This window comes from Symsagittifera roscoffensis, chromosome 5 (assembly GCF_963678635.1).
Source record: "Symsagittifera roscoffensis chromosome 5, txSymRosc1.1, whole genome shotgun sequence".
Lineage (NCBI taxonomy): Eukaryota > Metazoa > Xenacoelomorpha > Acoela > Convolutidae > Symsagittifera > Symsagittifera roscoffensis.
The window spans coordinates 32,469,211-32,484,473 of record NC_087066.1 but is presented as its reverse complement, the minus strand read 5'-3'; the positions used below and the strand labels follow the sequence as shown (position 1 = coordinate 32,484,473).

At 37.4% G+C, this 15,263-nt stretch overlaps 2 protein-coding genes across 4 annotated transcripts in view; both read right to left on the bottom strand.

Moving 5' to 3' along the window:
* The window catches only part of LOC134846307 (uncharacterized), a 112,626-nt gene that overhangs the window by 76,644 nt on the left and 20,719 nt on the right, over positions 1-15,263 (bottom strand). The gene's annotated exons all lie outside the window — the stretch shown is intronic.
* LOC134846705 (uncharacterized) overlaps positions 4,038-15,263 on the bottom strand; it is an 11,661-nt gene continuing 435 nt past the window's right edge. Inside the window, exons 2-3 of the mRNA XM_063864090.1 lie at positions 14,083-14,222; positions 4,038-4,946 (exon numbers count right to left, since the gene is read on the bottom strand). Coding sequence (XP_063720160.1) covers positions 4,709-4,946; positions 14,083-14,222 — 378 coding nt within the window. The 3' untranslated portion in view covers positions 4,038-4,708. The remainder of the gene's footprint in view (positions 4,947-14,082; positions 14,223-15,263) is intronic.

Below are 15,263 nucleotides of genomic sequence, written 5' to 3'. Positions count from 1 at the left end.
AAAAACTTACCATCTGAAACTTACTATCTGAAACCTGGCATCTTAGTACATTGGGAAACCTATTCCCTATCTTAATACATTGGGAAATCTATAGCCTATGAAAATACATAGCTTGGAGACCGGATGCTCTATTCCTTATCTTAAAACATGGGGGTCGCCATCCATACCGGCTGAATTCGTCCAACATGTACTACTGAATTAGTTCGAAAATTCATCATTCTAATAGTTTGCTTTCGAACTTTCAGTTTCTTTATTTAACATTACCCCACTGAAACAATTTTTTAATGTCGCACAGACCGAATTAGTTAGGAACCAGAGGTCACTGTTGTGAAGAAGTTGTCAGCGTGATAACAAAAAAATGCAATGAGACTAAGACCTCGATGTTTTTTCCAACTAAAGAATCTAAATTTGTTAACATTAACTGATACTTAGAGATTAAAAAACTTTTACATATTGCCTACAGAAAATTCAAATTAGAGAAAAATAAGCGGAAGACAAAGTAGGGTAGGGCCATGCACTGAAGGGTAGATCAGTTAAGGACAAAGCAGCACAGCACGAAACAAAACAGGGTAGTACAAGTCAAAAAAATGTACAGCACGGCAGCAACGGGAAACGGTTGGAGAAACAAAGCAGGGCAGCGCAAAGCAAGGCAGTGTAATGTTAAACGAGGAAGCGAAGCAAGGCAGTCAGGTCAGGGCATCAGAAGAAGGGGCTAGGCAGTGCAGCGGAAGTGAAAAACAACCTTTTTTTCATCAAAGATTCTTATTTTTTTCAACTCTTTCACTATCAATTCTCCTATATAATTTGAAATTCCTGTTAATTTTAACACCGTTTGAGGGTGTTTAGTTCCTTTTACTACTAACAGATGGGTGGATACATATGCTATGGAGGGTTCCCAATACATGCGCAAGGTTTCGCGATCTAGTAAGTGGCTCAGAGATTCGTTTTTTTGATTCGTTGATGTCAATCAAAACTACCAATTAAGTTAGAGCAAATCGAGCAACTTTTTCGTGAAAAAAACGCTGGAAACGTTCAAGCAACTTCTTTTGAAATAAAAAAAAATTTTCTCTCAAAAATTTTTTCAAAACAGAGCCTGCCAGACTTCAAGAAACGGAAAAGGACAATATGGTGTTAACCATTTTTTCTAAAAGGGCCTTAGACTTAGCAAAGATATTAAATTATTACAACCCTTCATTGGTTGAAAGCTTGCTTAGATTTTTTCTGATGTTTTGCAAACTACTTCAAGCTATTTAAACCACTTCAAATGTTTGATGGTCCAATCATTTGATAGGTTGAAAACAGATAGCAGAGAGATATATCATGAACATAATCAAGTTACTATAATTTTTGAACATATGTTATTAAAAATTAGTTGAAAACTAACCTACTTCTGCTCCACTAGGTTTAATTCTGATACATGCTTAGTTTTTAACACCAGATCAGTTCTGCCTAACCTATTCGGTAATAGCCAAATTTTATAGCTCATGTTCCGTAATAGCCTAATTTGAAATGGTGAGATAGATCTTTGCTGACACTTTTACAATTATTACTTTACATTAAAAAAGGCAAAACAAATGTCCGACGCTTTAAAATAGTTGCTTCTTCAATCAATTTGTATATCAGGCCATCAAAAAACGCTGATCAAATATTTTTCCCTGATAAAACCAAATTCATGGCTAATCATTTCAGGCTATCAATGTCAATTGCAAATTGTTAAACCTAAATGTTGTAAAATGATGTGAAATTGTCATTCCTAATTCTTGCTTCAAAAATTTGGAAAAGGTCTACCAACTTAAGCCATTGAAAACAAACGGCTTTATCTATTGGTAGAATAGCCAGTTTAAGCCTTCAACAAACCAAAAAAGTCTGTCACAGCAACATTAATTGGTTCAAAGTTTCATCGCTCTAAAAGTTTGCTTCCAATCATTTCAGCATTTTGCAAATCAAAGAGAGCTTTTAAAACAAATTGAAATGTTTCAAGCTACCCGAACCAATTCTAGCTTGATAACTCATTTGACAAAATTTTGTCAATTTTTGGACTATCAATTTTTTCCAAATCCATTCAGGCCAGCAAACGACTTGCTTCAATAATTTTCAAAATCAATTGCCTAATATTTAGACAAGCAGATCAATTTGAGATTCGATGTTCAATCGCTTGGATAGCTGGCTTAAGAAAATTGTATTAATTTTCGCGAAAGAAATCAAGCAATCAAAACACCTGCAAAATTTTCAGTTTTCCTGGCGTGATAGCTTGCTTCAAAATCCTTAGCTTTTGCTTAATCCATTGCAAGCTATGCAAGCAAATTGGTTTGTTAGAAATTTCTTTGCTTCATTAGCTTTCTCCAAAATTCGCAATTTTTGCAAAATTTTTCAAGCCATCAACTTGAATTGAAATCAAATGGATGATGCACCGCTAATTTTTTCCTAAAGTAAATCAAATATTTCATTTTAAATGGGCTGCTTGTTTGTCAATTTATCTCAGCAATGCTCAAGGCGTGCACGCACCCACTTTTCTAATAACTGATGAGGTTCGACAAATTTTTAACAAATGAATCTGGCTGTTCTGGTTTGCGAAATTATATGGTTTCAAAATCAATATTAATAAACAAATACATTAATGAATACAATTAATTAAAATATCCTCAATTTTGTATTTTTTGCAATTATTGCCTAAAATGAACATCAAAGATATAGAGTTTGGATTATGTATTATTTACAACAGCTTGTCTCGATATGAAAAAATAACTTGATGATTGCAAGCATAAATAGTATCTTAAGTTGGAGATTGGATGATCGCACAAATCATAAACATTTAAATTGATCTAAGTTTTACCGTAACTCCTGCTTCGATCCTTTTCACCAATGCATTGTTTAATAAAAATAACAATTTAAGCTTCAGACAAACGATGTAGATGAATCTTATTGAACCGACCATTTCAGAAAAAGTGAAAGCATATTTTATTGTAGACCTGATGGGCGTAGTGTTTTTTCCACAGTTTTGACTACCTCAAAGAAATTTTTATGGGGTCAATTGTTGCATCATATTAAAACTCATTGAGCCGTGGATTCTCAAACAAAAAAAAATCCAAAAAAATTGTCCAGTGTTGAGAAAAATTGGTGTGCTTTTTTTAAGAGAAATTTGACGAAGTTGATCTCGATGAGTCTGATATTCGTGACACTAAAGTTGAGCCCAATTTAGTTTTACTTCAGTTTTGTTTGTTATTTTGGATCTACTAACATCTCATTTTTGCAGGTTCTTATTCAAATTAATTACCCTTTACTAAAAATTAATCAACAGGAAGGTTAAGAATAGTTATGAACAGTTCAGAACAAAACTTCTAACTTAAAAAAAATATATGCTTGTTTTTCGATTTTTTCATCATTTTTGTATTCGTATGCAAAAAAATTGATGGCTTTGAAATGAAAATAATTGTATTAAAAGTTACATTGGTGAAAATCCTAAAAGTCAAAAGATTTCGTTGGTCAAAAGTGTCCAATATATTCAATAATCTACGCAATTTCCAAACTAGCGAAAAATAACTTTGATTGGTATGAGAGCACATTAATCATATAAAATATCAGATTTTCATAGAATCAATCAGTTAGGAAAAGGACAGTGAGAGGTGTATAAATACCATAACAATTTCCCCATTTCAGGAATATCGAAGGACCCAGGGGCGGATCTAGGATTTTCCCGAGGGGTCTGGGGCGGATTTTCAAAACGATTTTCGAAAATTTTGTAGACTTTTTAAGGTGGATCAAATTGATTTTTTGAGCTCTCCCAAAGCAATTAAAAGACCTTGTTTTGGCCAAATTTTGGGCACCGCAGGGAAAACTAAACTTTCCAAAAACGGCTCTTTTAGGCCGTTTTTGGAAAGTTTAGGTAGTCTTTTCGGTGCGCGCTCCCCCCTCAAATTTAGTATGTATTGGTGCCAAAGGCGCCTTTAGAAAAGTTTTAGGTTCCGTCACCACAAATGGATATCTCAAATTAATACAAATGGGCCGCCCCGCCCCCCTTAAATCCGCTTCCGGAAGGACCTCAAAGTAAACCTAGATGTCGTCACTCAAACGTCATTGATATCAAGGTTAATGCAGCGACAGGTCGATTAATAGGGAGTGAATTAATGAGATTTGAGTGATAGTTCCAGAAGTAGTTCAGATCAAATATATATGGTAAATCACCCGCACAAATTTGCTCGAACCAATGACTAAAGGTCGTTTTTTACCAGCTACAAAGTTTTAACCGAATAAGTAAGATCAATTCCAGTTCAGTTAGAAAAAATTACCAATAATTTATGTGATCAAACACCATTAAGGATCGTTACTGAATTTTTTCATTAAAGACTATTCTGATCACTCGCCACCAACTCTTCTATCTATCGGCGTCCAACACCACATTCCCTCAGTTCTCAGTTAGTAGATACTTAAAGTACTTCTTAAGATGGCATGTTGAAAGTTAAAGCTTTCGCTATCTTTGTTTTGAGATTCTGTTTGATAAAGCGACAAAGTTTTACTGACTGATAGAAGAGAAGCTTTTTTTGATCAAATCGACAATTTCCTTTTACTCTGACTGGCTGAAGAATTTACTTTATATGCCCCTTCTGCAAAGGTTGATATGCCAAACATGTATAAAAGTCCCCATGTTTGACAAAAGCAAACAATCATTTTCATCGAACAGCATCAGCAGAATATAGTTGTCTTCTCTCATTCAAACGTTTGAGCTTCCTCCCATTTCGGAAGTGATCTCGATTTCGGCTTTGGGCGCGCCTGAGGCCGCCCCTAGTTCCCCCTTTGGCATATCCCGTTTCATCTGCAGCTCCTCCGAGTCTTCGTCTAGTTCAGACAGGGGAGCGGTAGTCGGTGACTTGGTTCGGCTCACCACCACAGAGTCCACGCTTTTGGAGGCGGGGTTGGCCTTAGTTAACCTCTGGGTGGAAACTTGGTGCCTAAAAACAGCAAAAACATTATCCAGGTAAGCTAAAACCCTTTGTACACCAGAATAATGATCGACTTACAGGACAGTTCTGGATTGCTAAGCAGACGCACTAGCCAAATCAGACTCTATATCTGGGACCAAGTTAATATCGTCCCCCCAAATTCGTTTAGGGGGGAGGATGTTAACTTGGTTATGAGTTCGATTTTTCAGCCAATCAGAATAGAGCATTTTACACGCAGCGCTTACCAAATTTAATCTAAACTGAACGCTGAGGTGACTTTGGGGGTGGGGGGATGTTAAGTTGATCCTATATCTATTTTGGCTGACCATAGAGTTTTGGGAAACAAAAGAACCCAAGTTCACATAGGATAAACAGGATTTTTGAAATAAATATACAACAAAGTGTGAACTTAATTTTTCATCTTTTTTGTTATGACTTATTTCCGCTGCTTGTTCCTGAAGTTTATGAGACTTATTTGCCGAAAAAAGGATATAAAACTGTGACACTGGGAATGATAAAATTGGCTTTAGTTATAAAAACAACGTCAAATTAAAAAGCTGAGACGAAATTTATGCGACCAACAGAACGAGGGGAACAAGATGTAAATGGTTTTCTTTTGCCAAACGCCGAGTTCATGTGTAATTATATTACTGTATGGTACTATTGTATTTGACGCGTTTAGCAGTCCAATTTATTTCAATTTAATTGGAAAAGTGGAGGATCGGCTATTACGCGGAATCTGCTTCAAAATACCGCGGGCTGTACCAGCATCAATGGAACAAAAAACTTGACTTCATTTTTCATTAATTCGTCAATGGAACAAAAAGCTGTGCTATCCGACCGCATCGACTTATCTGTGACATCCATTTTGATTAAGCTCTTCAACCTGGGTAGTTAAAATGTTACTTCGATCTTCGTTGTTCCAATCTTATCGCATTCAACTTCTTCGTCAGCTCCACTAGGCAGCAACTGTGTCATACCGTAAAGTATGAGCTTTTACAGAATCCGAACATATTGGATATTTATACCTAAGAAACTCTGATTGAGACAAAGGAACTGAACATAAACATGAATTCACACCAACTGAACTGTATCACTCAGCCATATGGTATTTGTTATCAGTCAAGGCCATCAATCTGGTCTGTGACTAGCTATGTATATTTTGTATATAAATAAAAAAACTTAGTAGTGGTTCATGTCAATCAGGCCAGATTACATTCCCCCTCGTGAAACAAAACGGAATTTTACCGTCCCCATGGGACCAATTGTGAGTTTTATAGTCCCTGTTGGACTGGAGTTTTATATTCCATGTGGGACTTGCTTGGTTGCTCCTCCTGAATTTTGTTCTTTGGCAGTGTTCCGACCTCGCAGATTTCCCTGGCCCCTTTGTTATTTTGGTACTTGTTAGTGTGGTTAACACCTCTTCAACGTGGCTGAATATAACCCATTGGTTCTTCTTTCAGCAGAGTGTTTGAGGTTGCTGGTGATCCAAGCAGATTTGTTTTCATCGCCTTATTTTATTCCATACCATTCTCTCTCCTGAATGCATATTCGTAAGCGTCTTGCGGTGATCTGGTTTCTGCCAACACTTCGTCTTTAACGTTTTAATTGGACATGTGAGCCGTGAACATATCACGGATCCATTTGTCTTCTCGATCTGCACAACCGGTCCGTGATGCCCATTCGACTCAATCCGTGTGAAACTGCTCCAGCGTCTATCTTTCTATATAAATATTAAAAATTAGTAGTGGTTCATGCCAAACAGGCCGGATGACATTCCCCCTCGTGAAACAAAAATGATTTTACCGTCCTCATGGGACCAATTGTGAGTTTTATAGTCCCTGTTGGACTGGAGTTTTATATTCCATTTGGGACTTGCTTGGTTGCTCCTCCTCAATTTTGTTCTTTGGCGGTGTCCTGAGGGTGTATTCTTGCCTCCGTGATTGTTGTTGTTGTTATCGTTGCGTCATTCGTCATTGTTATCAGCGACGCTGTTCGGGTTTCGTCCTCGTCATGAATTTTCTCATGCTCCTCTGGGGTGTTCCTCTCCTCTTTCGGTATGTTGTCTTCGGTAATTTTCTTTGGGCTCTCAGTCGGTGTTTTTGTGTCGCTGTTTTTGTTCTTCGGTTTGATTGTTTCGAGGAATTGATCTTTAATGTTTTTATAGTTTTGGCTTAGTCCGAGGCTAGCTGATATGGGGTGTTATTACTGTCTATTCGCATAACCCCAACCTGCGTTATAGCGTTTCAATCAACCATTTTACGACACCTATAGATCTGTGGTCATCTACTGATGCGAAAAAGAGTTGAATGTTCTTGGACTTACAAAAAAAATCGGATTTTTTGGCTCTACACATTCATGCTTGGTCACACCTAAGTTTACGGGATACCCGTTGTTTGAAATACATCTGTGCATAAATTTCATTGCTGTATCCGCCGTTTTTTTTTTCAGACCACCTTTGGTGTAGTTATTTCCGAAAACTTGTCCACCGCTACTAAAATATATGCATCTTTGTTTAATTCGTCCGGAAGGGGCCCGGCAAAATCTAGTTGGACTTTTTCTCAATTGGTTCTACTACTGTTTCCATTTGGATTGACTGTGGTTTTCAAATTGGTGGTTTTAAATTTGTATCTTGCTCCGTGCACTGTCGGAAATTTTGGGCCTTTTGGACAATTGTGCGGTGGATGTGTGGGAACCAGATATTTTCGCACAAGTCGAGCATTGCCCCGCTCCCGGTTGTGTCTGTTGGGTCAGGTGTAAGCTGTCTAGGATGGTTTGACGAAATTGCTGCGGGATGATGATTCGGTCGTCTATCAGGAGACAGTCGTTCAAGATGGGCAGGTTGATTTGTACTTTGTACCAATAGTCACCATATGCGAATGTCAGCGCCATCCAGTCCCGTTTTTGAACGAAATTGACTATCGGTTTGATGTTTCTGTCTCTGCGGGTGATCGCGGCTGTATACTTGACCCGCATGATTTGTTGAAGCTCTTCCAGTAGAGTGGTGTGTCCTCTCCTGCCTTCGTTGCGGTGGCTCTGTCTGCAGTTTCTACGACGACTCTGATGATGATTCTACTTCCAGTTGAGTGCCGCGCATTGTTGGCGGGGCTTCGTTGGGTGAAGTTTTCATTCAATGCCGACGGGTTGAGGGTCGACTCTACTGACGCAGTATTCGTATTGTTCTACTGTGAGCTCTTTTTGCGATTGCATGTCGTTACAGTTTGTAGTTTTGGTCGTTTTTTTCTGTGTTGCTGATTCCGTTTACTTTTACTCAGTTTGAGTCTCTTCTGCTTTCAGTGCACTGCTTGTCCTGTCGGGAGTACCTGTTAGTGATGTTTGAGACATTCAGATTGTTTTTTTGGCCGGGTGTGATGATTTTTTGGAGTTTTTAGTAGATCCCATCGGGTCCTCATCTCGTGTTGGTGTACTGTCCGAAAACAATTTTAAGTGATTTTCTACTTGGAATAAGTTCTCTGACGTTTTGAACTGTTTGTGGTGAGTTTGTTGTTGTTGGTGGTAGGCTTGCTGTCGTGGAGTGGGTGGTCTAGCGTTCGTATGTGTTCGTTTGTGTTCTTCTATGCCAGCGTGGGTCCAACAGGCTTTCTTCCAGGTCGGTTTCTACTTTCCACGTGATTTCAGGGTCTTGTCCTCTGGGGGTTGTTTTCGAGGAGCTGCCTCCCTCTCGATTTTGTGCACTATCGGGGATAAATCTTCTTTGTGGCCATTTGTTTAGTCTTTTCGGCTCATTGTTTGGTGGTTAAATTTTGATGTTGAAGTTTTTTATAGTACTCTGGTATTTTAGCTATTTTGTCTGCTGAAAAGTAAAATCGATCAAATTACTGTTTTTGATATGAATCGGATGACTGTTTGTGCTAGGTTTGGAATGTTTGAAAGCTCTTAACATGTAGGTTGATCTGTAGCATGACTTTTATATTTCGCGCGCTTTTTGGTCAGCCGATTAGGGACTCGATTCTGATTGTCCAGCCTGTTCAATATGACGTTGTCAACCAATTCAAGATTAGGAAAAATTAAGGTATTTGACGCAACAACATTTTCCTCATCGAAATTACAGGGGGTAAGTTTAATCGTAACGGATTTCTTGACATATAGTCAATTAGTCCCATTTTTGGTTCCTCTAAGGGTTTGATATCAAATGTGAATGGGATTAATCTATCGATCCAACTAGTGAGCCTATTTTGGCTAGTCTTTAATTATTCGCTGGCGTTTAATGTGCTGATTAGTGCCTGATGGTCCAACAATTTATGTAGGAGTTTTGCTCTCAAGCAGTCCTTAGCCCAAAAGTAGATGCGTCACAGAATACCCGGGTTTCTAAGTTTTTTTTGAAATTTTTAGTTTCAATTACTTCAGAGACAAGTTTTAGGATATTGTGAAATGCGGATGTATTGTGTGGCTTTTAATCTAATGCTTTATATTTGTCTGACCTTTAATGCGGTGGTTTTATTACAGATGCTGTTTTTGCAAGATTTGGGATGTATCGTGTGAGGTGGTGTATTGACACCGTGAAGCTTTTCAGTTGTTTAAACATTTTTGGGTTGGAGAGTTTTAGCATTGCCTCTGCTTTTAATTTTTGTGGCATTGTGCTTTTGCTATTTTCTTTGTAACCCAGTCACTCCCTTTTTTCGCACGCGAATTTGCTTTTTTCCAGCAAAATAGCTGGATTTTTGTCAGTTAGTTTTTTAACTGTTTATCTATTAATTGTTTGTGTGTATCTTTAGAACTTTTTGCCACAATCAATATGTCATCAAGATAAGCAAAAGTGTTTTCACAGTTTAATAATATATTTTTGATATGGTTTTGGATATCGGCTGGCATATGCGTTAGGACGTAGAATCCCGTTTGGAACTGGTTTGTTGCAATAGCTTTTCCCCTATCAAGCTGAAATTAAATTGGTTTTTTGTTTCGGTATCCAGGAGTATTTGTGCATATGCATAGCATAAATTGACGTTTGTGAGGAGTGTTTTCTGTTTTTCATCCGCCTCATTGATTTTTGCGATATTAACCAATAAAAGTTCACTATTGGGCATTTGATGTATATTTTTGTGTTTGAATTTATTTATGTTCTTGGAGTCTTGTGCAATTTGACTGCTTGAAATTTTTTGACCGTTTTGACTATTGGATTGATGATTTGCTTGTCCATTTTTTGTCTAGCTTTTTGAAATGCTTTTGATTTATTAGTTGTTTTAGTTCCGTTTCCACTCGTTCTTGTAATGAAATGGGTATTTTTTGACCTTTTTGTTGGATCGGTTTGAGTTTGCATCATGTGGTTTTCTGATTTCGCGATTCGCACGCAAAGTTGTTGAAAGTTTTGTTAAACCAGGTTTTTAATTCCTCGTCTGTTTCTTCTTATTTCTCATGTATGTTGAGTAACTGGTTGTGTTTTGGTTTCTCGTTTGATGTCAACTTTCGGTAGGATGTTCCGCCCGATGATATTTGCCTTTTGATCATCCGTAATGATTAATGGTGCCGATTGGACTGTACAACCTCCGAATTCCAACACAATAATTAGGAACTCTTTCAAAACAAAAAATTTCCCGTCATAACAGGTTAACAGGTAAATTTACGGGCGGCGTCCGCCGTTGGGAAGAGTGAATATTGCGGAGCGATCGTTTTGGCGTAGCCTTTCCGCCGTTTTTTCATTGAGAAAATAAATTGGGATTCCTGAATCCGCAATAGCAAACAGATCTTCTGATTTTGTTTTTAGTTTTACTAGATGTCGATTTAAGTTGTCTTTTTGTATGTTTTCTGAGTTTTGGATTTCAAATGCTTCTGATTTCGCCAAAATTGTAAAAATGTCCTCCAGCCATTTGATGACATGAATTCGGCATATACCGCGGGATCGTTGTTGGCCTCAGTGGTGACAGAACTTTTCTTCATTTTTTCTGGATGATGGCTGCCGGTTTCTAGCATGGAGTTAATCTTTTTTGGTCTACATACTTTTGCAAAATGACCTCGTTTAGCGCATTTTGTACAGATTTTGTCTTTTGCTGGGCTTGACTGTGAATGATTTGGTCCAAAAAGTCTGCCGTATTTATAAAAGGGTTTGTTTTGTCCAATTGGTTGGTTTTGTTGCCCACGTGGGTTGTTCCGACCTCGCAGATTTCCCCGGCACCTTTGTTATATTAGTACCCGTTAGTGTGGTTAACATTTCTTCAACGTGGCTGAATATAACCCATTGGTTTTTCTTTCAGCATAGTGTTTGTGGTTGCTGGTGCTCCAAATAGATTTGTTTTCATCGCCTTATTTTGTTCCATACCTTTCTCTCTCCTGAATGCATATTCGTAAGCGTCTTGCGGTGATCTGGTTTCTGCCAACACTTCGTCTGCAACTTTCTCATTGGACGTTTGAGCCGTGAACATATCAGGAACCCATTCGTCTTCTTGATCTGCACAACCGGTCCGTGATGCCCATTCGACTCAATCCGTGTGAAACTGCTCCAGCGTCTCGTTTTTCCGTTGCTTTCCGACAAATTAAATTGTATCTCAAACGCTATAATTCTTGTGGGCTCACGTATATCTTCTAGGTTTCGCATTATTTCTTTTGTATTTGACGTTTGTATATCAAGGCTTGGTCTCGTTTGTCGCAGTTGTCGTTGCCCTTCTGTTCCTAAGCAAAAGAATATGTAGCTTCTCATTTTGGCGTCCGCGTCATCCCTGGGTACATTGTTGCACAATACGCCTTTTTGTCTACTTTTTATCTCGTTATTTTCCCAAGTGACTCGTTTTTCTTGGTTTCTGATGTCTCTAGTACCTTTTTTTGCCTCCGTTTCTACAGTGATTTCAACCTTGTAGGTTGGTTCAGATGGTTCTATCACTGGGGGTTTCGTTCTTAACAAAACTTTCACCTCTATCCCATCTTTGGCAAACACGGCCATTTCCATCATTGCCGCTCTTTTTGACCATTCCAGTGGTGGTTCTACAGACGCCCTCTGCCATAATGGTGGGATACTCAGCGGGTTTCTATATCCTGCTGGCTCTGCCATGTCTACTTTAAGGTATGAGCTTTAATAGAATCCAAACAGATTGGCTATTATATCTAAGTAACACTGATTGAGAAAAAGGAACTGAACCTAAATATGAACTGACACCAACTGAACTGTATCGCTCAGCCATATGGTCTTTGTTATCAGTCAAGGCCATCAACCTTGTCTGTGAGTACATATGTAAAAATTCTATATGAATATAAACACGTAGTAGTGGTTCATGCCAATCCGATCGGATGAAAAATTGATTGGTACAATTGCCGTACACTTAATTCTATTCTTTCAGTTGTCTGAGTAAAGTTTTCTTTTAATTGTATTTCCTACGAAATACCAGAAATTAAGACATACCAGGGAGGGAGTAAAGAGCTTAGCAAGTCTCGCATAGATACCTTCAGATGTTCCCACCTTTCAGAAGCAAAGCATGGAACTTTCTAACGCAATCCAACAAAAAGGAAAATTGGATAAAATAACAGCAAGCAATCAAAAGCAAAACGAACAAGTAAAACGAAAAAGCAAATTGTTGTCAGCTAGAGAGTTTTTTATTGCGATTACAAGCCTTGAAGAAGACCTAGGACCATTTTTTTAAATTTTGAAAGCGATCAGGGTACAAGATGCGCCTTTCATTACGCAAACAGCTGTTGCGCCCCAGACTAAGAAATACGATTCTTTCTGTTATTTTTGAGGGTTGAGAAATGATGATTCGCCGTTACTAAGTTTTATAGAGATGCATTATTTTTGAGGATTTTTTCATCTTATGGATCTGATTTTCAAATTGAATCAAAAACGTTTATAAATATTGATAGTCGAAGGAAACTTTTAAATTTGAGTCTGATTTACCGCAGACAACCAGTATTTTCAATACACTCACAGGTATCCTTATTACACTCAATTGGAAGTGACTACACTGATGATTGTTGGCCTCGATCCACCGAGTGATTGACACGGATCGATGTGCTTGACTTATGTATCGACTTTGAAAGTCAGGCAAGTGCAAAGTTGCTACTGAAATTCCGCGGTAGAGAAACAGTCAAGCACAAAATCAAAACATACCCAAATTTGGTCGAGAAGTAGAAACAAACCCAAATTTGGCCAATAAAGTCAAAACATAGATCGAGAATGTCGAATCATGTCAAGCACAGTCGAAAAAAGTCTAAAAAATCTGATTTTGGTCGAGAAAATTGAAACATAGGTCGAGCACAGTCGAAAAATAGGTTAAGCAGAACATTTTTCCTCGAAGATTTTTGCAAGATGTTTTTAAATTGAGATTGAAAAATGAGCAATAAAAAATCTGTTGAAAAAAGGCCATTGTCAGAAAATTGCAACCGGCAACAATTAATTGAGGAGGTTTGTGTACCGCAAAACTAGAAGTTTCAGAGGCAACCATTTAAATTGTCAAAAACTAAGGATTCCTGCGACAAGAAAAAATAATTCTACCAAAAATTACTCAATTGTACTCAAGAATTTTACTCAAGAATTATTAACAAAAAAGAGAAAAAAATTATAAAGGCGCAACATAAACCGTCTCACTATCATAAACCGTCTCACTAAGTATTTGATTGATATTGAACTTTAAAATGCCAAATCAAAAAATTTAGGTTTCAGAACCAAAACTTGAAATAAAAACTTATAACAGATGTGTAGTCACTGAGCGACTAAAAACGCCTTTTAAATAGTCTTTCAGAGCAACTACATTCGACAATAAAGCGAGAAAATGTTTTTGTTTGTCGAGAAATCGAGACTGTAGAAACATACCTATATTGTTCGCGAAAGTGGAAACATATCTATGCGGGTTCGAACAAACAAACAAACTTTTTAGAAATGTGTGCCGAGATAGTCGAAAAATCAAAACAAATCGAAACTGGGTCGAACAAAGTCGAAAACTTTTTTATTGGGTTGAGAAAGTCGAAACATACCAAAATTTGCTCGAGAAAGTCGCAACATAACGAAGTCAGGTCGAGTAAATCAAATCATGTCAAAATTTGGTCAAAACTGTCAAAACTTACCATTTTTTGTCGAGAAAGTCAAAATATAAAGCGAGTAGAGTTATAGCAAAATGTAATCTAAACGGAAGTGCCATTTTTTGTTTATAACATGTAGCTGAACATGTAGCTGATGCTGACAAATATGATTAGTTATCATGCATACCTGATGGTGTTTGTGTTGGGTAATTGAGGGGTGAGTTCTTTGGTTGGTCTCTTGAGGAGGGCAAAGTACCAGTAGCAGAGGGGGTCACTAACACAGTGCGAGTACTGCATCACCTGGATCAACTCGAACACCCAGCGTGGCTGAAACAACAACGAAAACAAAACTATTACACCAAACACAACAGGAGTTTCTCGAGGAACAGAGAGCTGGTTTTTTAAAACTTGTCGGAAAGCGTGTCGACTGTTTTTGTTTAAAGTCGACCAAAAGGACTTTACAAGGTCTCCCAGTTTCATCAATTAATGATTTCTGTAAGAACTTTGTTCACAGCTGAAACTTTGAAGATAGACGTTATCTGTTAAAGATTCTATCAGAACTTCCTATAAACCTCAATAAAAATCTCTCAATTCAAAGACTATTTTAAAAATAAATTAAAAAGTTGCGAAAAACGAAAATTTTTCTGATAATTCAAACACTTTCGGCAAAGATCTTCAAGTTTCATAAATAATTTTGGCTCTTTTCCTTTTTCCACCAGTATTTCAAAGGATCTAATTTCAGAGAACATTAATATTTAAAAAATAAATGTAATAAAAAAGTGGAAAAAAAATCTAAAATTTGAACTTTTTTATTGAAAATTATTACCCCACACGCTATATTTAGTACAAAAGAATCAGTTTCGCTCCTTGAAGCAAATCAATTCCGGCAAATAAGCTTCCTTTAACTAATTTGGAACGATTTCTAAGACAAAATAAAACTGCACTTACGCTTTTATAGCGCGAAATTTATCGCGCGTTAATTGTCCCAAGTTAGCCAAAACTCTAATTTTTAAACCCCCATAACTTTGCGAAAATGATCACAAGTGAAATATCTTTTCAAGACAACAATAACTTTCGAATGATGTAAAAGTTCCGTGAAAAATGGATCTTTAAACAGTCGAAATATGTCTGAAGAAAAATAACCCACATCGAGCACAAATATTCCGTTACTTTAAAATCGAAAAACGGAACAATATTGTAATGAACACAAAATTCTTCATAGTCATGACCAACTATTACAACCAAGATTTTAATCATAATTCTAACAAGACTGCTCGTATCAAGGCGAGGCCCTGAATGTTCCGACTGCCTTTTAAGGTCTATGATGCAGTAATAACATGAAAAACTATATGTAAAATAAAAAAAATA